General features: G+C 34.5%; 2 protein-coding genes across 2 annotated transcripts; both read left to right on the top strand.

Moving 5' to 3' along the window:
• Positions 1-5389: 5389 nt before the first annotated feature.
• LOC9324462 (probable pectinesterase 30) lies at positions 5390-6067 on the top strand. Its single transcript, XM_021010030.1, has one exon. It carries the CDS (start codon positions 5390-5392, stop codon positions 6065-6067), a length of 678 nt encoding a protein of 225 aa, XP_020865689.1.
• A 252-nt stretch (positions 6068-6319) lies between these two features.
• On the top strand, positions 6320-18087 carry LOC9324461 (ras-related protein RABG1). Its single transcript, XM_021010029.1, has 6 exons — positions 6320-6513; positions 6837-6914; positions 7002-7169; positions 7271-7319; positions 7440-7741; positions 17665-18087. Exons 1-6 carry the CDS (start codon positions 6475-6477, stop codon positions 18085-18087), a joined length of 1059 nt encoding a protein of 352 aa, XP_020865688.1. The 5' UTR covers positions 6320-6474.
• The last annotated feature ends 5232 nt before the right edge of the window (positions 18088-23319 follow it).

The raw sequence follows: 23319 nt of genomic DNA, 5'->3' as shown, positions 1-23319 counted from the left end.
CCCTCCGACTTCACACGGGAGGTGTCTTCAAGGGGAGAAAGCTATATCACTCAAACGCATTGGGCTTGTTCCATGAGTTTGTTGGGGATAAGGATGTGCGGTTAGTCGGTATCGAGGCTGCGGGGCTTGGTCTGGATTCGGGGAAACATTCAGCTACTTTGGCCGTTGGAGATGTTGGTGTATACCATGGTTCCATGAGATATTTATTGCAAGATGATCAAGGACAGATACTTAATCCACACTCCGTAGGAGTTGGGTAAGGTTATAGTTATAATCTCAATATAGATTTGGTAGGAACCTAGACTAAGATGATCAGAGTTTTTTTTTTTTTTTGAGTAAGATGATCAAAGTTAATCCTCTCGATTGCAAAACCTAAACTAATCTCTTTATTTTTATATATATATAAAAAATCATTTGAAAATAAATTCGTCTAAGTAGATATCATAATTATTTATTTCCATTTAAATTCATTTAAAATAAATGAACAAACCTTGACATAGATAGAAATTCTTTTTTTTTTTGTAAACACATAGATAGAAGAAATTCTATCTTTAATTACCACATGATAAAGTAGTCATTGAGTTTTTTTTTTTTTTTTTTTGAGGCAAGTAGTCATAGAGGTTGATGCATCTTTAATTAAATTATTATACGATATTATTTTTTTTTTTTTGTGCAACGTATTATACGATATTATAATATCTGAAGTCTTATACATTTGTACAAGTAAGAAATTACTTTGCACATCTTTTTATTGGAAAAAAAAAAGGTACTTATCACGTTTATCACATGCAATGCAAGTCACGTCTCGTGATCAGCTATGAACCGGTCTGATTGAACCGGGTTTTTTCCTGGCCGAATCAAAATTCCAAACTGAGAACAATATGCGCTTGGGTAAATTAATTTTGAAAACCAAGTAAAAGAAAGAGAAGTCATTATCCTCACAAATGCTTGATTACATGGTCATAGGTTAGAGTATCCCGGAGTTGGACCGGAGATTAGTTTCATGAAAGAAACTGGCAGAGCCATTCAAGGTACGTACCTCTATAGTTACTTACTACTAATGTTTTCTTTATAATTTTTACAAGAATTGTTATTACATAAAACATTAATCTTATATCTTGTCGACTACAGCGTGCATGCGATTAAGCAGATTGGAGGGAATAATACCGGCATTGGAAGCATCTCACGCACTCGCGTTCCTCGAAAAACTCGTTCCTACTCTGCGCGATGGAGCCAAGGTGGTCGTGAATTGCAGTGGCCGTGGTGACAAAGATTTAGACACTCTCATCCAACGAGGCATGCCCTCTTCTTTGTGTTCACTCACCAAGATGCGACATTACACTAAACCCTCTTAGAAAACGTCTATATAGTCCAATTACAACCATCATTGTAGATGAAATACTAATACATCAATCATTATTTGAAATTTCGATATATGTACTAGTTACCCTAAACTTCTCAACCCCTTTTAATTTCTTATCATTAAGATGTAATATAATAATTTATCCGATTCGTTCCAAAAAATTTTGTCAACATTTTTTAATCTATTAAAATCTTGGCTTGATCGAAAATTACATATATAATTTATTTATTTCCAATGCCTCACGAAATATCAATTGTGAATACATTTTGAAAGAATAAGATTTCAGCTTTTAAATTTCCACAAATGCATGTAGTGTACCTAACTCGAAAATTTTAGCGGTCAGACATTTACCAAAGTACAATTTTCTCTTATATGAAAATGTTTATTTATCAAGTAAATCCAAAATCATCTGACACATCACCAAACCTATCATGTACTGAATTACACACACCATAATCTAGCTAAAAGGTCATCTCTATCCATAGTTTCTTAAGAGGGTATCTCATAATAAAAAGAAAAAAAAATGATATGAAAGAGGACAAAAAGGAGTTCTCAAACAAGAATTTTATGAAACTTATGAAATACACAAATCTTAGTTGTTACTTTGTCACTGGTTTAGTTATTAAAAAAGAATTAGTAAAATTCTTTTTGAGAAACTCTTACCGTATATCACCATCTCACCTATGTTGGTGCTCTAAGACTTGACGTTTATTGCAATTTGCAGATAGTGATTGGCTGATTGCAACGAAAACCAACAAAATTAATTAATAGTATACACTCGTAATAGGTAATAAGCTGTGAAAGTAGCATTATACATAAGGAAACAGAAGAAGATCGAGCTTTTATCAGAAGTTCATCCTTGAATTGGTATAATCTCTGATTTTCTCGTCGGCTCTTATTCTTAATGCTCTCATAGTTAATGCTGTCATCATTAAATTTATATTTTACCGCTTAATGTTTTCCTTTCTTTTTATTAAAACAATTGACCTTTTAACAACCAAATAGATGACCTCCACAAACAATCAACCATATTTTCCCATTATGGAATTACGTATCGCTACATTGAAACAAAATAATTCAGCAAGAAATTATAAATGAGCTCGATCGACTATATTATGGAATTGGGAGGAACGATCGATTTTCTTTAATTCCAATTTCTCTTTATGATGAATTCATGTAGCCTGTAGGACGAGTAATTGCGTATATGTGTATTGTGTAATTATCATATAATATAATTTATTAAGGTTCCGAATATAATTTATGTTATGTCACTAATCATCTATACATGCATTTTCTTATTCTCACATTTTGTTTTTGTTTTTTTTTTTATATATAGTGCATGCATACACGTGCACGGAAATCATCTCTCGTCAATCTTTCAATCATTTTAATTTTAAACAAATTTGTTTCAATCGCATGTATTTCTTATACGTGCATGCATGTAAGATGAACGTATAGGTGTTCCAATAGCATTTATACATAGTATAATATTATTTTGATAAACAGTTTGCTTCTTCTAATGAATTATATTATTTCACATGTTAATATGCATGCTATACGTACAGATGAATATCAGGTTTAATTAGTTTATGTATTATTTTTTTGCAAATAAGTTGAGTTTATGTTCAGTTTTTTTTTTTTTTTTTTTGAACATCTAGGTTTATCAATAATAGTAAATTAGTAACCAAAGTGAATGATCAGCTGCAGACTTGCAGTGTGGTTGAATTCAAGCTATAAAAAGTCAATGAAATTAAGGGTGGGAAATTAAACCTTTAGCAGTTGGTGAACATTAATGAAGATAACAACAATTTGTGTAAATGACAGAAAATTATGTACGAACAGGAAATATATAAATTATTTGTATTTTATTTTGTAAAATTACAAATAAAAATATTGAAGGAAAACACAGAAACATAGTAATTATAACAAAAATAGAAAGAAAGCTTTAATAGAAAGCTAGCATATATATATTACATATATATATATATATATATATGTATATATATGTAAAGAATACGATATAGTAACTATAAGAAAATACACTCAAACAGTTTAATTTTGTCTCCTTAAATAGACCATCCGAGAGAACTTCTTGACATGTCCAGTTTTCTCTTAAAAACTTTTTGAAAAGAAAGAAATAAAGTTTCTTACATTCTCTCAGAATGTTGGTTTACACAAAACTTTCAGTGTTTTACTTTCTCGTCATATCCTTTTCCACTCTCCTAACAATTTCTTTCACAGCTCCGGGATCCGATTATATACCAATGAGAGACGAGGTAATCACAAAGTCCCAAATTATTTGTGTGATGTAATTTGATAATTAAATAAAAAAAATTATTTTTCTTCTTGTATCTATAAAGAGGAACTTTCGGTATACACTTATTCAAATTTACTAACGTCTTCTTTTCTCTCTACTAATCTCCTTAAAATGTATATTTTCCATGAAAAAAAACAATATCAACAAACATAATTTTTTTTATATTTTAAATCAAATATGTATCTTACAAAGTTGGTTTCATTTCAGTAAACACAAGTTCTTTACTATGAAAGTTTAATCCGTCAATATATGTTAATATGTAAATATTGGTCTATCGTGTTGCGATCAAATCTTAAAGACTCTGTTCTTTTTTTGACATCTAGATTTATTATTTATTGCAAATTATGAGAACTGTTACATAGATGATTCTACAACGGACAATTCCTTTCGACCCATATTAGATCCACGACAGACGACACTTCCTTCTCCATGCTCTTGACGGACACCTTCAATGATCCACGACCTGACGACACTTCTCTCTCTGCGTAGAATCCTGGCGAACGGCTATAATTGTACTTCGCTGGAGATCTCATGCACACTTGCCTCCTTTAATCTGCAAATTTATTAATAAATCGTAATATCTGGGACTCGAACCCCAAACCTCTTGGTGTATAAGCATTAATTAACCTTTGGTCAACCAATGGGCCAAGGAGGCTTCCACAGTTAAAGACTCTGTTCAGTAATTAAACACTATTTTTTGTTTTGGATCAATTTCAAAAATTCACTTTGATAAAATGTTGTATTATATTAAGAAAAAAAAACCCATTATAGTTGGTTGGAAAAAGCCCACAACAGGATATGTAAATTATTGCCCAATAAAGAGCCCAATATAAAAATCAACAAAGGCCTGTGAAATAATATCCCAGATTTAGAATTATAGCCCAAAATTCTATATATTATTTCTCGGGAAAGGAGAAACTTTTGTTTAGTTTTCTCAATTGTTTATTAACTTTTTTCTGTTGTTTTTGTCAGGTACTGAAAAGTAACGCCAATGTAACTGTTGCTATGGATGGTACTGGCGACTACAAGACCGTCATGGAAGCTATCATAGCGGCACCCGTGAATAGCAAACTTAGATACATCATTTATGTGAAGAAGGGCATCTATAACGAAATTGTCAAAATTGAGGATACGAAAACAAACTTAATCATTATAGGCGATGGTAGAGATGACACTATTCTCAGTGGTAATTTAAATGCCAATGATGGTATTAAAACCTATGATTCTGCAACTTTAGGTACTGTATTTTTTTTCCTAAAATATTACTGTTTTCTTTTATTTATTTTAGCTTCTTATATTTTTTATGATTCTAGTAATGAGACTATGACATCTTTTTTTATACGAGTGCAGGTGTGAATGGAAACGGATTTATGGCCAGGGCCGGTTATTGGCATGTGCAAGTGGTGCATTTGCACCGGGTCCAACAAATTTAAGGTCCAAATTCATAGTTTTTCTATTATTTAATTATTTAATTATGCTGAAATTTTATAAAATATCTATATGTAAAGGTCCCAAAATTTTATTTTAAAAGGTAATATTGAGGCCCAAAATTAATAAACAAAAATAACATGTCCAAATAGCTATAAAATACAAAATAATTTATGAAATATAACTTTTTGTAAATATATATATATATAAATTTTTTATTAAAGATAAGATTTTTTTTTGTATGGCACCGGGTCTTACCGATTAGTGAGCCGGGCCTGTTTATGGCCCAAGATATATGTATCCGGAACACGGCTGGACCGGCGAAAGGACAAGCCGTAGCTCTCCGAGTGAGCGCTGAAGCGGTAGTCATTCACCGTTGTCGAATTGAGGCGTATCAAGATTCATTGTATGCTCATTGGGGCAAGCAATTTTATAGTGAGTGCTATATCACTGGCACCGTAGACTTCATATGTGGACATGCAACGGCAGTGTTTCAACATTGTCAAATTGAAGCACGGAAGCCGAAGTTTGGACAAAGCAATGTGATAACAGCCCATTCACGTACCAACCCAAGTGATAAATCAGGGTTTTCAATCCAAAAATGCAACATAACAGCAAGTTCCGAACTCGCGCCGGTTAGAGGAACTATAAAGACCTATCTTGGACGACCATGGGGAAACTTCTCTAGAGTGATATTTCTAGAATCGTTCATGGATGCTCTGATTGATCCAGCGGGTTATATTCCGTGGAACAAGAGCGATATCGAAACTTTATCTACCTTATCCTACATCGAGTACAAGAACAAAGGTCTAGGAGCGGTTACAACCAATAGAGTCCAGTGGAAAGGATTTAAAGTTATGACGGATCCGAAAGAGGCGATCAAATTTACAGTTGGAAAGTTTATAAATCAAGATTTTTGGTTGAATTCGACTGGAGTCCCGTATGAAGATGGTCTCTGAATATTGTACGAATTATAAGAAAAAGAAAATTTCACGTTTCTGCTGAAAAAAAAGATTTTCTCTCAATGTTTGGCAAAGTGAGATTTGGTTCTCACGTTTTGACAATTAAGCCAAAATCTGACGAAAATACCCCTAATGACTTAAACCAAATGGCACAGTTGGTTTTCGGTTTAGTTACTTTTTCTTTATTTTATAGTTTGGTTTTGAATTAAAAAAAAAAAAAATCTTGCGCAGAAACGAAGAAGAAGAACGAGAGAGAGAAAGAGAGAAAGGCGATGGAGGCGATTTTAGGGTTTCCGCTATCTAAATATTTTTGCCAATTTGTTTCCGTCTTCTTTTGATCTTCAACAATCTCAGTTTTGAGCTGAAGATTATCGGGATCCGATTCTCTTCAGATCGATAAATCCATGGCTGCAGCTGGAAACAAGAGCATTAACGCCAAATTGGTCAGTCTTATTAGCTCGATTCTTTTGAGCTCCCTTTGAATTTTTTTTTGTTTTCTCTCCGATGATTGTGAAATTGATTGAATTTGCAGACCCTTTTGTTAGATTTTCAGTTTCCGGATGTGATTCTGTTTCTAATTTGGAGAATTTTGATCGGATTTTGTTGTTAGGGTTTATGTTGGATTCTTATTTAGGTGTTTTCGTAATAGGGTTTTAGTGATTTATCTCGAACCAGGATTATAGATATGAAGATGCTTGCAAACATTCTTGATTGTTTTTTTAATTATTTTGATTTGTTTCTGTGTACTACTTGGTTAAGTCTTCAGGTGTTACTTGGAGATGTTGGAGCTGGAAAATCAAGTCTTGTGTTACGTTTTGTCAAAGATCAGTTTGTTGAATTCCAGGTTAATGGCTCTTCTGTTATAATGATCATCTTGTTGTTTTCACATTCTTTGTGTGCTTCTTGACTTTGATATTTGTTTATGTTATAGGAATCAACCATTGGTGCTGCTTTTTTCTCACAAACGTTAGCTGTCAACGATGCAACTGTCAAGTTTGAGATTTGGGATACAGCGGGTCAGGAACGGTACCATAGTTTGGCTCCAATGTACTACAGAGGTGCTGCTGCTGCAATCATTGTTTTTGATGTTACGAATCAGGTACAGAATGATAAAACTCCATGCTCTCTATTGATCAGTAGATGCAATTCAGTGGCGTTCTACTAAATTATGTTTATTTGAATCTTTTGCTATCTTCTTAGGCCTCGTTTGAGAGGGCAAAGAAATGGGTTCAGGAACTGCAGGCACAAGGTATTGTATAGCTAAGTTATGGCTTTGATTTTTCTTTGTTAGTTTATGACAAACAGTTGCAGGCACTGTCTAGCTTTAGTCTCTGTTTGTTGGTTTTACTAAATAAATAATATATTATAGGTAACCCTAATATGGTCATGGCCCTTGCTGGAAACAAATCTGATTTATTAGATGCAAGGAAGGTGACTGCAGGGCAAGACAAATTCTTGGATACAATGTGGGTCTCGAGTTTGGAGACAAATTTGTTTATGTTCACAGTTTATCGGTTCTACATTATTTTGGAATCTTGGGTTTTAATGTGGAAACAAAAATATGTTATTAATATACGGTTCTTATGGAATTATAATGCGTTTTGGGGATGGATTTATATAATTACGTTTTCTACTCCTAGAATAGGCTTTTTAATTTATGAAGTATTCATGGTTCGTCTGGGAAAGGAAAGAAAAATGAATTATACATCGGTCATAGACGCAGCCTGGAGAGCCCAGGAAAAGAGAAGTATTGTACCTAGGGAGGGGCAATTCTCACAAAAATATCGAATTATTTTATGTACACAGACATATCAGAAACGTACATAGTTATATGATGGCAAACATTAAACGTACGTACACCGACAAAAAATGTGGTACACATGGTCCAGACATAAACGTACACTATCTACACGGTGACAAAAAAACAAGGACATAAAACTAAATAGGATTTTTGCAAGTCTTCTTGTTATGACCTGTTTCTCTACATCTTGTACACTGATTCGGAAAGAGTCTTTCTGTCTTTTTGTAGTGTGTTATAACAAAAAAAACTACTTAACCAAATTCATTACTTACACGATCAATGCTTGTCTTGGCTCCAAACTTTGTAAATCAACAAGATCAAAACTTCTCCAGCATCACATTCGTTCAGACTAATTTGTTTGTTTGATGGTTCATGCTTAGCTCTTACAATTATATTCACACGTATAAACTAATATTACAACAAGTAATGATGAGTTTTGCATTAAATGTGACAAGAGTCTTGTCTAAACTTTTTAGGCATTAAATACTGATTTATATACAATTGAACCTGATGTATGATAAAAAAACACAAACATGGCATAGGGAAACTACCGAATAATCTGCCAAGATAAGGCCGAGTTCGAAGACGTTGGGCGCAACAAACTTCTTAAACACTCTCACGACAAATACACAAATTGTCCACCCAATGATCTGAGGACACAATTCGGAGATGGTATGATACCCGTCCATCACACGGTTAGCAAGAACAATCGAAAGACTTTGTGTATGATTGATGTAACTGCCGAATGTGAAAGGGTTTTCGTTTGAAGGAACGTGGATAAAATTGAGGAGGAGATGTGGCTTAAATAAGGAAATTCCGTAACGGACGCAGTGGGTAGTGCGAAAGTGTTCCAACGGTTGAGATACAAATGTGTGTAACCGTTTGTAAACGTTTTTTACATGAAGATTATACGTACACAGACATAACAAAAACGTACACTAACAAAAACGTACATAGTTATACGATGGCAAACATTAAACATACGTACACCGTCAAAACACTTTGGTACACACGGTCCACACATAAACGTACACTGTCTTCTCGGTGACATAAAACTTTTGAGGAGAACTAAATAGGATTTTTGCAAGTCTTCTTGTTATGACCTGCTTGTCTACATCGTGTGCACTGATTCGGAATAAGTCTTTTCTGTCTCTTTTTCTGAAGTGACAACAACAATAAGTTAATAATCTACGCATCTTATACTCAAAACATAATGTTGTGGGATATTTGAAAAATGTGTACAGGTTTGAATGATAGCACTTACCCGATCGATAGTGACTTCGTATATACCATTAATATTGGTATCGGTGTTACCTTCGTAGCCTGTATCTTGTACACACTCTGTAGTGTACGTACATTGGTACAAACCATGTTGACACGTACGTCTTGGAGTCACGGTTGGTGGACGGTCACCCGAATGAGAAATGTTATCTCCGCCAGGTGCAGTAACTAGCCGATTATCATTCAGTGTCCCACTTGGGAAGCTCCAATACCACGGTCGATAACATCATCCTAGAGACTTTGTCTATACCATTAATATTGGTATCGGTGTTACCTTCGCAGCTTGTATCTTGTACACATTATGTTGTGTACGTACATTGGTACAAACCATGTTGACACGTACGTCTTGGAGTCACGGTTGGTGTACGGTCAACCGAGTTATCTCCCCCAGGTACACGATGACTTGTGTACGTACACTCTGCCAATAGACGACTGAATTCCCCTGGATGTTGAACCGTTTGTTGAGTGAGAATGACGTCCTCCTCAACATTCCCTATTCCATATTCTTCAACAATTACATCGTTCCACTTGTTGTAATCGTAATCTTCGCCACTGCCTTCACTACCGTCTATAGTAGGATCGAGGGTACTTCCCCCCATAGATCCATCATCACCCTGATAATCATCATACCCAGCACCATCTTCGTTGTCCTCCTCCTCTTCTTCATCCTCATTTGTTTTATCGTCTTCAACGTCGTCTTGCTCATCTACGGCCTCATTATTTCCATCTACATTTGAAGCCGCTACGATGAGATTTGGTGTCGTTGCACTCCCACACACACGGTAACTCTCACCATCGTCACCATCGGTCCTAGGGACAGTATTCTCGAGTGCCTTGACGGTTGTAATGAAAGAGACAAACAAGGTGACACTAGGATCCCCACCACGAATCAAAAAGAAGGTATCCAGGCTCATTTGATTGTCAATGTAGACAGGAGGGCGTTTACTTTCTATCATCACTGACATCTTTCCCGGCATCCAGTAACTAATTATTGGATTGCATTCGGTGGACTTCAAACTGAAAACCTCGCATAATGTACGTACAAATTCCGTGTACATCATGTTTTCCTTAACACGTACACAACGACCAAACCAGCCTTCCCATGGTTCAAATTTCCATTCTTCTTCTTTGCATCTCCACTCACCCACTATAGTAAATACGGGAATATCCATTACCCACCTGTATCATAAATTCAGCAGAACCCCATTAAATGCAAATAAAAGCATGATTATATCTACAAAAAAACAAAAAGAATTCTCAACTACACACTTATATACATAAATCTATCCTCATTTAGCATTTTCAACTAAAAAAATTGGAAATAAAAATATTCTGGGTTTTTATATAAAAACAATGTTGATTTCGAACACAATCAAGACCCTAGTGTGTTATAACAAAAAACTTTTTAACCAATTTCATTACTTACACGATCAATGCTTGTCTTGGCTCCAAACTTTGTAAATCAAGAAGATCAAAACTTCTCCAGCATCACATTCGTTCAGACTAATTTGTTTGTTTGATGGATCATGTTTATCTCTTACAACTATTCACACATATAAACTAATATTAGAAAAAGTAATGATGACTTTTGCATTAATTGTGACATGAGTCATGTCTAAACTTTTTGGGCATTAAATCTTGATTTCTCATTGTTTTTTAATGTTATTAATCCCCATTTTTCACTGTACAGCCGCAGAAATCAATTAAAAACGAAAATATATTGCATAACCGGAACAGTGTACGTAACTGAACCGCATAACTGAACCGTACAGTGAACAGTACATCGTTACGCTAGTAGGGGTAAAATGGTCAGATTTTGGCTAAATTGTCAAAACTTGAAAACTAATTCTCACTTTGCCAAAACATGAAATTAAAAGTTGGTCTTATGCCCTGCCCTGCAATTTACCCTATAAAAAATGAATAAAAAATTATTTGACATTATGCTATTCAGTTAAAATAAATAATTTTTCTTATATTGTTTTTTGTTAAATACTTAAATTAGATACATTTGTTTTAGAGATTTGTTGGTTAACGTCTCTCTAAACACGAATAAGTGACGTGGAGATCAGAAAGAGGGAAGGGAATTAGCGTCGTTTACTAAACCGACGGTAATTAAAATTAACCCAAATGTTAGGTGTACCTTTCTTTCTCTGCAAATCGAATTTTCCTTGTACGTGACACAAATCGGCGTCTCTCTCAACATCAAAATCACATAACTTAAATTAATTATCAGGTCTTTCGTTTTCTGCTACTCCAATGGTAATGAGAATCATTGATCTCTTGTTTTGATTTTTGGTCTCCATCTATGGAGTTTCTTCTCTTCTCCAATAGCCCAGCAAGGTTTATACGTCATAAAAATTTCTTTGAATTTTGGTGTGTGTTATGATAAAGCAATTTGATTCTAACAATGATTTACAAATCTCGTTGAAGGATATCGGCGTAGATCAAAATCAATCCATCTGTTATATTACACAAGACAAAAAGAGAAACAAGATAGACAGATTTCTGAGATTGTCTTGTTTTCTTAATGAAACAGAGGACTTCCTAGCCAAAGTTTGTCTCGTACATTGATTGTCTCCTAGAATCTTCAGATACCAGCTGCACTTGGAGAACATTCAACAACTTGAATTACTTGTGAGTGATCCTTGAAAGTTTCACACTTGTAATGACGTTTCACACCAATGTTGCTATTGCTACGTTGCCAATCTTCTTCTTTTATGGTTATTTGATACTTCTCTTCCTTGTAGAGTGGGAACTTGTGGTCTATAGGAGAAGAAAAGTTTAAACCATGCTTCAAAGGTTGCTCTAGTTCCCATAGTCCTAGGTACGTTCTTACTACCTTATAAATGAGATCACAATCTTTCCTTTTAAACTACAGGCTCCTTGGTTTCTAATATTTGTCTTCTTTAATCACAGTTTATATGCATGTATGTTCAATGTTTCTTGTAATTTAACGCATCTGATATATAATGTATAATAATCTGCAAAAATCTACATTTATTGTGTTTATGCTCAAATTCTTTGTTCATTGCTGAAAGGAGACACTATCTATTGGCGGATTATAAGTATTAGGTACTAGGTAGAGAATGTGTTGTCCAAGAATAATGTTAGACAGAAGAAATTTTGTTATGTGAGTGAAGTTGGTGGGTTTTCAGGCAAGGATTTCAATAGCTGAATTTAAAGTTTCGAAGAAGTGACTATGTTGCAATATTGTGGATTATCTCTATTGTTGTATATTTTAATATATGTTTGACGTAAACGTATTGTTTCAAAGTTTTAATTAATTACAATGTTAATATAATTTTTTGTTAAAATTTTCTATATATAAAAATAAAATTTTTAGTGCTTATGTATCAAACCCACAATTATTCTTAGTATTTTTATTTTTCATTTATTTAGTTATACTATTTTCTTGCCAAATACTTTTAATTTTATATACTATTTAAATTATACCTAGCAAACCAACGTAAACATAAAGTTAAACCGACGCAAGTTTTAGACGTTAAATTTAACGTCACTTTTTAGAACCGAAGTAAAAAATGTTAGGGTCAATTTAATCACTTTTAAACCGACGTTAGGCTTGATAATTAATGACGTTAAATCCCTTTCTTATAGTGATTTAATTAATGTTAAAAAGTTCTCTCTTTATATCATTTTAAGTGATGTTTAAAAGTTTTTTTTTTTCATTTTAAGTGATCTTTTCAACTTTCTATGTAAAAATTAAATGTATTAATGTTTTTTGACCAATTATTTTTTACAGCGTGTTTTCTAATTGGTTGAATTCAACTTATATATTGTTGTTTTTATATAAAAAAGATAAAATTAAATACAATTTCTGTGTGTTTTTTTTATTTATTTTGTGTGTATAAGAACTTTAAACATCAATTAAAATGATACAAAGGGAATAACAATTTACTACTGATAATTTTGTGAGATTCATTCCAAATTGATGTTATTTTATATATATATTTTGATATCAATGAAATCAACAAATTGAGAAATTATCTAAACTACCAAAGAAAAAAAACATTGAATTAATGCTTTGACCGTTGAACATATAAATGCTATTAATTCAAATCATTTTACTATTTGACATAATGTTATTCAATTACTATAAATAAGTTTTCTTACTTTTTTGGTAAATTAGATATTTGTTTTATTTATTTTAAAAGTAAGAATTTACGGAATTTACTATTGATAATTTTGGGTGATTTGTTCCAAATTTATATTCTACATCAACAAATTGAGAAATTATATAACCTACCAAAAAATAAAACATTGAATGCTTTGACCATGTAACATATGGATGGCATTAAGTCAAATCCTTTTACTATGGTACATAATGTAGCATTTACAGCAAAAGATAAATAAAGTTTAACATATGGATGGTATTAAGTCAAATCATTTTATTATGGTACATAATCTGTTTAGCATTTATGGCAAAAATAAATAAAATTGGTTATCATTTAAATTTGAAGGTATGCTTTAGCCTATATAAATGTCACATAAGTTCTCAAACATTTTCATCCAAAAATGGTTACATATAACAAAAACAAATTTTTATTGGTTCATATACTATTTGTACTTCTTTTGGTTGTCTTCTCAAATGCACAATTTAGTACGAAGATTACAAAAAGTGAAGTCAACGACATTTGCAGACATGAAAAAACCAATCCTACGTTTTGCTTTGAGTTCTTGAACTCATCCCCTGAAATTGCAACACTGGATTTTTTTGGTCTCGCCAAATTTTTGATCAATTATAATTCTCGAAAAATATCAGTTATGTTGAAGCAATTCCAATCACTTGAAAAAAGCACAATTGATCCTAGCACTAAGGGTTCATATAAGGTATGCTCTGAAACTTTTACCCTTGCTGTTGATTGTTCTAATTCTGCTCTCAAATGTTTGGCAACCAAAAACTATGACGACTTAAACACCGAAGTTAGTGGTACAATAACCATGGCCAGTACGTGTAGTGAGGAGCTGTCAACTATCAAGCCTAGTACTCCAGAACTCTTAAAAAAGGTTTCTATTGTCGAAAATCTATCTTCAATTGTTTTAGTTATTCTAGAATGTTTTTTAAGAAAAGATAAAACTTTATGTTAGTCATTACCTTTTGTATGATGGGTCAGCAAGGAAATGGGAATCCCAATTTATAATAATAATATTATCTGATTTGAGGTTGTCTTTACCAATATTTAATTGTTTTTGGAATGTTAATTGAGGTTACGAAAAATCCAAACTCACTACACCATCATACCAAACCAAATCACGACAAAACTGGTATAACTAATCGATCAGAGATCCGGTATCCGATATTTTCTTTTGGTGTAAAAAAAAAGAAGTATTTACGAACAGTATCCGATATTGTGAACACTATGACCGCATAAACAATAATTATGGAACCGGATCAGATTAGTTTAGTCCAATCGGTTTCAAAAATTTTTGGTAACAGCTTTTAATCTATTAATAAGTCTAAACTTTATCGAAAATTATGATAATTAATTTTATTATTTTTCAATGGCTTACGTTTTCTGGAGTTATAGACGGAAAGATCAAATCATGAGTACATAAAGAAAAATAAAATATTCAGCTTTTAAATTCCACACATGTAGTGTACCTAACACAAAAAATTTAGCGGTCCAAAATTTACCGAGGTACAATTACGTAATGAGTTACACTACACTTACACACATCTTCATAACTAAGTATATACACATATTCCATAATATAAGAATGATGATCAATTCTTAACTTGTTGAGGTCTGTGTGTTGGGGACCATAAATTAATAGCTGTATCTGTAAACAACAGTGCTGTGTTTGTAACGTTGCATATCTATATTTTTTGGGAAAATTGGAAATAAAGGATATCTACTTAAAAATTTGTCCATATACACCTTTTTTGTGAGATTGTCAGTTTGGACGATTTTACCCCTACACTCTAATTTAATTGTTTTTTAAAAAAAATAATCATAAAAACAGGTAGATATACAAGAGTAGAGGTGATTTGAAGTATAATTTTTTAGATTTGGTTTACAAAAAGTTGATTTTTTTATAGATAAAGTTTCATCTAATTTTGGTAGAACACGTTTTCTAGAGTTCTGCGAAACTCAGAATGTGTATTCTGCATTTTTGTACATGTCCTACATATTTCAGATTAGATTTATGTTCTGAGAATTTTAGAAATCCGAAAATCAATAATCTAAAATATTTAGAACATGCATTCTACGTTTTCCTCTATGTTCTAAATGTTTTAGAATAGACGTTCTAATAATTTCTACATCTTCTGCCATAATTAGAAATTGTAATCTACGTTTAGAATGTAAATTCTACGGTATTGCAGATTTAGATTTCTGTAATTTTTAGAATGCTCTAAATATAGAAAGTAAATATTCAGAAAAGGAAATAAAATATTTTTTTTAGATTACGATATAAATGATTATTTATTGTTTAGATTACGATCTACAAGATGTAGAAGTTTTTGTCTACGGTTTTTAGACTAAGATTAAAACCTAAAACGTTTTTTAAACCTTAAAAAGCTACACGTCTTAATCCTACACGTCTTAGTCCACCACTTTCGTTTCTAAAAAGCTAAGAACACGTTTTCCTTCAAATTTTCCCTTTTTTGATCAACGATTTCTCGATGTACATCTATGTAAGGAGTGGTGTGTGGAGATTGTATAACAAGAAAGAGTGGAGATTTATCATTGATGAAAAAAATCGTGGGAGATTGTTGAGTTTGGAAACGACTACAACTTTTGAAGAGTTACAAGCGATTGTTGCAGAAGACTATGGAATAGAACAGAGTACAGTTGATGTGGAGTTAAGTTACTTACCCACGGATCTTAGCTTGGATTGTCCTCCTGTTGTAATGATGAATAACAGACAGGTTAGTAATTTCCTTTCGTACTGTAAAAGGAAAAATACGATCAAGTTATGTGTGACGTTCAATGGTGGAGATAAAGATACAAGGAATAAAGAAAAATTCGATCTGAATAAGGAACCCGACGCTGCAAGTAATGGAGATGATGATGTTAATGTCGACGATGGAGATGATGATGTTAATGTCGACGATGGAGATGATGATGTTAATGTCGACAATATTTTGTCATCATGGGGTGCGAAAGAAACTAGAAAGAATGCCGATAGTTTCAAAACTCCAAAAAATGCTATTGTTGGTCACGGACTCGGATCGTCGTCACAGTATTCTTGTGTGAGCCAGGGTCAGTATTTCAGAAGCAAAGAATTGTTACAGTCAACCATGGAATTGTATGCGATGAAGTATAACTGTGACTACATGATTACAAAGTCTGATACAAAACTGTGGTGTATACGATGCATAGATGTTGGCTGCAAGTGGCGACTTCGAGCTGAGCGTTTAGAGCGGTCTTCGTATTTAAAAATCAACAAGTACGTGGGTAACCATACATGTGCTCCTTCCAAGAAAAGTAAATTCTGTCGAACACCTTCAGCAAAAACGATTGGACATATCATTATGCATAATTATGAAGGTGTGTTGGAAGGACCTAAACCGAATGATATCATCAATCTTATTCGGTCACAGTATGGACACGAGCTTAATTATTCGCAGGCGTGGGAGTCTCGTGAGTATGCAGTTAATGAAGTCATAGGAATTCCTGAGAAAAGTTATGGTAAGATACCAAAATACTTGTACATGCTACAAGCAGCTAATCCCGGTACGTATACAAATTATGAAGTTGATTGTGATGGTAGATTCCAATATCTATTCATATCTTTTGGTCAGTCAATTAGAGGGTTTTACAAGTCAATTCGGAAAGTGATTGTTGTTGACGGTACGTTTTTGAAGAGTAAATACAAAGGAGTTCTTCTGGTTGCTACAGCCGTAGATGGTAACTCTAATTTGTATCCAATCGCATTTGGCGTTGCTCGTTCTGAGAATGATGCATCATGGGAGTGGTTTTTCTTGCAACTTAAGACACTCATAGCGGATGATCAAGGTTTAGCTTTTGTGTCAGATAGGCATTTGTCGATCAGTAAATCGCTTGAAAAAATCTATCTGTTAGCTTCCCATGGTATTTGCATCCACCACTTGATCGGTAATGTTATTACATATCACAGTGGAAGGGGTGTGGCTGGTATGGTTGCAAAAGCGTCTAAATCCTATAGAGTTACTCAGTTTGAGAAGTTGTTCGAGGATATTTGCAACAACAGTCCAGCGATTGGTGCATACTTAAACGATGCTAATGTTGAAAAATGGGCTCGCTGCCACTTTCCGGGATTTAGATACGACATTAACACCAACAACCCTGCAGAATCAATCAATTCTGCTTTGAGATCACCTAGAGAGTATCCGATAATTCCTTTGTTAGACAGCATTAGGGAGATGTTGACACGTTGGTTTTATGAGCGAAGAGTATTAAGTGCAAAGCAAAAAGATCCGTTGACTATTGAGGTGGAGAAAAAGATTTCTAGAAGAATAGAGAAAGGTAAATTTTTTAAAGTTTATCCGATTACTAGTAACAGATTACAGGTTAAAGCAAACGGATTCGACTTCGTCGTTGACTTGGAAAGAAGAACATGTTCATGTGGGAAGTTTGAGATAGGGAAACTTCCTTGTAGACACGCTATAAAAGGAGCTTATGCGATAGGCAAGTGTATATACCCATATGCTGATGATGTGTATACCACTGCCACTTGGAGATCGTTATATGAGGAAACTATTAATCCAATTGGTGTTCCCGAAGAAGAATGGCGTGTCCCAGAGGAGGTTGCAGCTGCAATTGTGTTACCACCTGAAACAAGAAGACAACCTGGTCGACGAAGAAAACGAAGATATGAAACGGCTGAAGACAAGATAAAAGCGTCACAACAATCACAATTGTCAAAGAGACATAGGTGTAGTCGTTGTGGAAAAGAAGGCCATAATCGAACAACATGTGACATAGCTATATGATTAAGGTTTGTCTAACTACTGGTTGTAATCTTAAATAGAGACTTTAAAAATTGTCTTTTGCTAACGGTTTTGTTTTTAATTTACAGGATTAGAAAGCAACTTCAAATTATGAGCAGCTTCATGTTTTTCCGATTCACTACCATGGGAGGTTGCGGGGTTCAGTTCTTAGTTTTTGATTTTATTCTAATAATTTTCGTTTTGCTTTTTTGAGTATTACATTCACTTATACTTATATTTTTGTTTTTGTGTTTTGATTTATGGATTCAGTATTAGTTAAGTTTGTGGTTTAGTTTTGAACTATGGATTCACTTCTACTTATGATCATTTTTTGTTCCTGCGTTTGTCTCTAATGTTTGTGTTCATAATCAAGTTTGTAATGGATCAAATTATACATGAGTAGAACACGTATAAAACAGATAAGCACAAGAAGGAGTGGAGAACAAAAAATCATCTTGCTCGAGCTAATAGGAGATATTAGAGACGAACTCAAGGAACTTACTTTCATAAAACGCCTAAATAATTAGGAAAAAAAAAACAAAGGTCATACAAAATACATGTCGCAAGAGTAGGACATAATCTGTTTGCACGATAAAAAAAAAACACCATAATGCTAATTAATCTCAATCAATTTCAAGGATATCCGACGATTGATGTGGAGGTTTATAGTTCTTCATTCGCTCAATTAAGATAGGATCATGAGCAGCCTCCCAAAGGTCTACAGCAAATACATTTTATAAATTTGACAGTGTTTTCACCATTGAAATCACATCCCATAAGGCTCCTAGAGAAAGAAAAATTGGGTCTTAGTAACTTAATCACGTCAATTCATTCTCTTCACTCTACATGACATAATCAAACCCTACGTAGGAAGCTGTATAGAAGAAACGCAAATTAATATTAATGTGTTGAAAGTGAAGGACTCTAATTATCCAAGTAAAGTAATTCTGCTAACTGCAAGTAAAGTAATCATTGATGACACTGTGATTTCAGACATAAAAATCTACATAAATCAATGAATTTGAACCCAAACACATATACATTAACATGAATCAAAGAGTGAAAGACTTATTCAATCTACATTCAATTGAAATTTGGAAGTTTAAAACTCATGAAATTGAAATCTCTAATCAAGTTACAGGAATTCAAAGTTATAAACAAATGTACTTTTATGTTGTTAGTGTATAGAGAAGAATCAAAATTGGGGAACAACATGTGAAGACCTAGAAGAAAACAGAGAAGGGAAAGACGAACCGGGAAGAGCTTCAAGCTGATATCAAGAGGAAGCAAGACGGCTGACGACTCGCCAGCGACAACGCTTGAGAGAAGGCTGAGGAATCGCCGGCGGCACACTTTGTTTTTTTCGCCGGCAGCACACTTTGTTTTTTTCTCCGAGAGTTTGTCTTCGAGAAGAAAAAAGACTTTTAGTCTTTTAAGGTCTTATGAAAGACTCTGATTTATTTGGAGGTTATGTGATTTTCTATTTCTATTTTAATTTTGTAAAATCAATTATGAAGTTTTATTTTTTAAATTAATTTTGAGAGAAAATAGAGTAAAGTTGGGTTTTGATTTTTCAAAAAACCTATTTGACCAATCTACAAAAAAAAGGTGCATATGGACAAATTTTTAAGTAGATATCCTTTATTATAATAAAAAAACTACCATATCTCTTTCTTGGGTCAAAGGCTAGCATATTTAAATTACCAAAAAAAAAACCATTGAAAAGAACATTTTATTATGGTACATAATTTATTAGCATTTAAAATTTGAACGTATGTTTCACTCTATATAATCTCACAAAAGTACTCAAACATCTAGAATGAAAAAATGGTTGCATCTGTAAAAAGAAAAATTGTAATGGTCCCTATAGTGGTTTTACTTCTTGTTGTCGCATCATCATATGCAAAATATAGTATTATGGTTACAAAAAGTGAGATCAACTCTATCTGCACCAAAAAGCAAAATTTTTTTTTTTTGATAACCCAGTATCCAGACCACACAGTGATCTGACTAGCCCACTGGGCCTAAGCCCGCGTCACAGAGATTTTTAAGCCTCCACTTAAGGGCCCCCTGATAAAATGGTGGTCTGGGGCGCCTGAGCAAGTCCGCATGTAAATTCCCAGGTGGCCACATGAGTGAGAGAGCGAAACTGCGTCTGGGGAAGATCGATCTCTGGCCTAGACCAACAGGGCGATCCTTCCAACCAAACGAGAACCACTCTCCCACCACCATGTGGTTAAAAAAAAAGCAAAATCTTTCGTCACTTTGTTTTGAGGTTCTAAAACCAACCTCTGAAATTGCATCATTAGATTTTTCTGGCTTTACCAAATTTTTGATCAATTATCAGTCTCAAAATATATCAGATACGCTGAAGCAATTAAAATTGTTCGCGGACAACACGACTGATTTTCGTTCTCATAATATATATCTAGGTTGCATAGAAAATTATGACAATGCACTTAATATAATCAGATTTCTCTTAAAGATTTGGCAGCCAAAGATTATGACGGTTTAAACGTTAGAGTCGGTGGTACGATGATAACAGGGATGTATGAGTGTAGTGATGATTTGTCAATACCTAAACCAATACCACAATCCTTGATCATAAAAAGTAATGTTATTGGAAATCTGTCAAGCATTTTTTTTTTTTTTTTTGTCATCTGTAATTAAATAGTGCTCAAAAGAGCCATTCTTGTGGAATGTTGTTTACATAAGTGATATGAAGCGGTTCCGTACGAATTTTTCGTGCCAGATTATCCGCTTTTGCATTTGCACAACGAGAAATTAAAGATAAAGAGAAGGTAGAGAACTCTTCCTTGTCGCTCTGAAATTCCTCCAGATACACTGAGAAGGCCGGCCATTCGGTTGGGGAAGACACCATCTTCACCAGGTCAGAACAGTCTGTAAGGAATGCTACCTCTTGATTATCTGCACCAATCATACACTTCATCGCCCAAAGGAGGGCCTCGAATTCGGCATGTAGCGGAGATAGGCTTCTACGGAGGTTGGCAGCTCCCATTGTTGATGGCTCACCGTTTGATGGTGTACAAAACCACCCTATCCCGGAAAACTTGTCGCTGTCTTTCCAGGATCCATCCACAAAACAACGGTATCCTGTAAAATCCGAATCTAGGGACACCCCCCTCGTTTGAGGCCGATTTGGAAATTCCACTGAAGCCTGAGTTTCAGTATGAAGCTCCACTTGAGCTGAGTGCCACAATTGTGCCTCTCTTTCCGCTAACCGTAAAACCTCTAACGGATCGTTATCCACATTTTCAAACAATTTTTCATTCCGTGCTTTCCAAATATACCAAATAATCCAAGGAAAAGCTATAGAATCAAACTCCGATGGTATTCTCCAAAATAAATGATCCAAGTTTGCAAAAATAGAATCTGTGGGAAAAGTCCCCATAACCGTAGGAATCTGAGAAAGTGCCCAAACCTGTCTTGCAGGATGGCACTGAAAGAGTGTGTGATTGACTGTTTCCTCCAGTGCACCACATCTGGCACAACCAGTGTCACAATCAATTCCTCTTTTTCGTAAGTTCTCTGTAACCGGTACACAACCCGTTAAGATTTGCCATAAAAAATGACGTATCCTAGGTGGACACTGCACTTTCCAAGTATGAGCCTTTAGCTTATTGAAATCTGGCCCAATGAAAGATGAGTTGGTTTCCAACTTATCCAACCGTGCGGTATGATACCCCGACTTAACTGAATATTTGCCGGATTTTGTAAAATGCCAACCCAAGGTGTCCTCCTTGGTTGGCGCACCCACCGGTAGGGCACTTATTAACTCGACATCTTCCTGGTCAAAGACCGCTTTAAGGAGATCAATGTCCCAAAAATTAGATCGACTATCTATAAGCATGTTAACTTTTAAAGATGGGTCATTAATAGATCCATTACTTTTTGCTGGTCTCGGGAATTGAGCTGGAATCCACGGATCCTCCCAAACTGAGATGGAATTCCCAGATCCGACTCTTTTAATAAGTCCTTTACTAACCAGAGATCTAGCTGAGCATATACTCCGCCACCCATACGATGGGGAATATGACTTTATATTTTCCAAAGGATTGGATTTCCTATAATACCGCCCTTTAAAAACCCTCGCAAAGAGAGAATCCGGAACCGTGATCAACCGCCACAACTGTTTTGCAAGTAAGGCCGAATTAAAATCATCGACGTTTCGAAATCCTATCCCTCCTTCCGATTTATTAATACATAATTTATCCCAAGCCATCCAATGCATACCTCTGGAGGCACCATTCGAGCTCCACCAGAAATTAGCAACCGCACTAGTGAGTTTAGAAGTGATTGTTTTCGGTAGTCTGAAGCATGACATAACATAAGTTGGTAATGCCGCAGCTACCGATTTAATCATCACTTCTTTCCCACCTTTTGATAAAAATTTTGCCGACCATCCGTTAATCCTTGTCTGTAACCTGTCTCTAACAAAAGAGAAATCTGTCAAGCATTATTTTGGTGATTCTCGAATATTTCCTAAAAAAAGATTAAGTAAAATGTAATATGAAGTCTGAATAAATTAATAATAATAATAATGTTTGGTCTGGCGTATGCTGCTTTAAATTATAAACAATTTTTTTTGGCGGTAAGGAAAGCTTATGAGAGTTTTTTTTTTCTGAAAAAAAGGAAAGCCTATGAGAGGTAACGTCAAACATTATAAAATCAATAAAGTTGTCTCTGTTGTAAACTGTGTCTTTCATTAATAGTATAAGGGATATATATACAAGGATAATAGCAGGATACAGAGAATAAGGTAAAACCCTAATGGGTCATGGGCCGGTTATGGAGTCCATCCATATGGTTTATAACACTCTCCCTTGGAAGACATAACCGTGCCCGATACTAAACCTCTCTATAATGCGCTGGGGAATGTTGCCTCATTAAAACCTTACTAGGAAAACCCAGTGGGACAAAACCATGGTGAAGGAAAAAGAGTACAACACGCATTACTCCCCCTGATATGAGCATCACTGTAGATCCTTAAGTCCGCGCATCCCGATCTGATGAATGAGCTTCCGGAACGTTGAAGTCGGCAATGATTTGGTGAATAGGTCGGCTGAATTCTCACTTGACCGGATCTGTTGAACTTTGACCTGACCGTCCTTCTGTAATTCATGAGTGAAGAAGAGCTTTGGAAAAATGTGCTTTGTCCGGTCTCTCTTAGTGTAGCCGTCCTTGAGTTGAGCAATACATGCTGCGTTGTCTTCA

Source organism: Arabidopsis lyrata (genome assembly GCF_000004255.2).
Source record: "Arabidopsis lyrata subsp. lyrata unplaced genomic scaffold ARALYscaffold_2, whole genome shotgun sequence".
Taxonomy (NCBI): domain Eukaryota; kingdom Viridiplantae; phylum Streptophyta; class Magnoliopsida; order Brassicales; family Brassicaceae; genus Arabidopsis; species Arabidopsis lyrata.
This window is presented reverse-complemented; position numbering and strand designations above follow the sequence as displayed.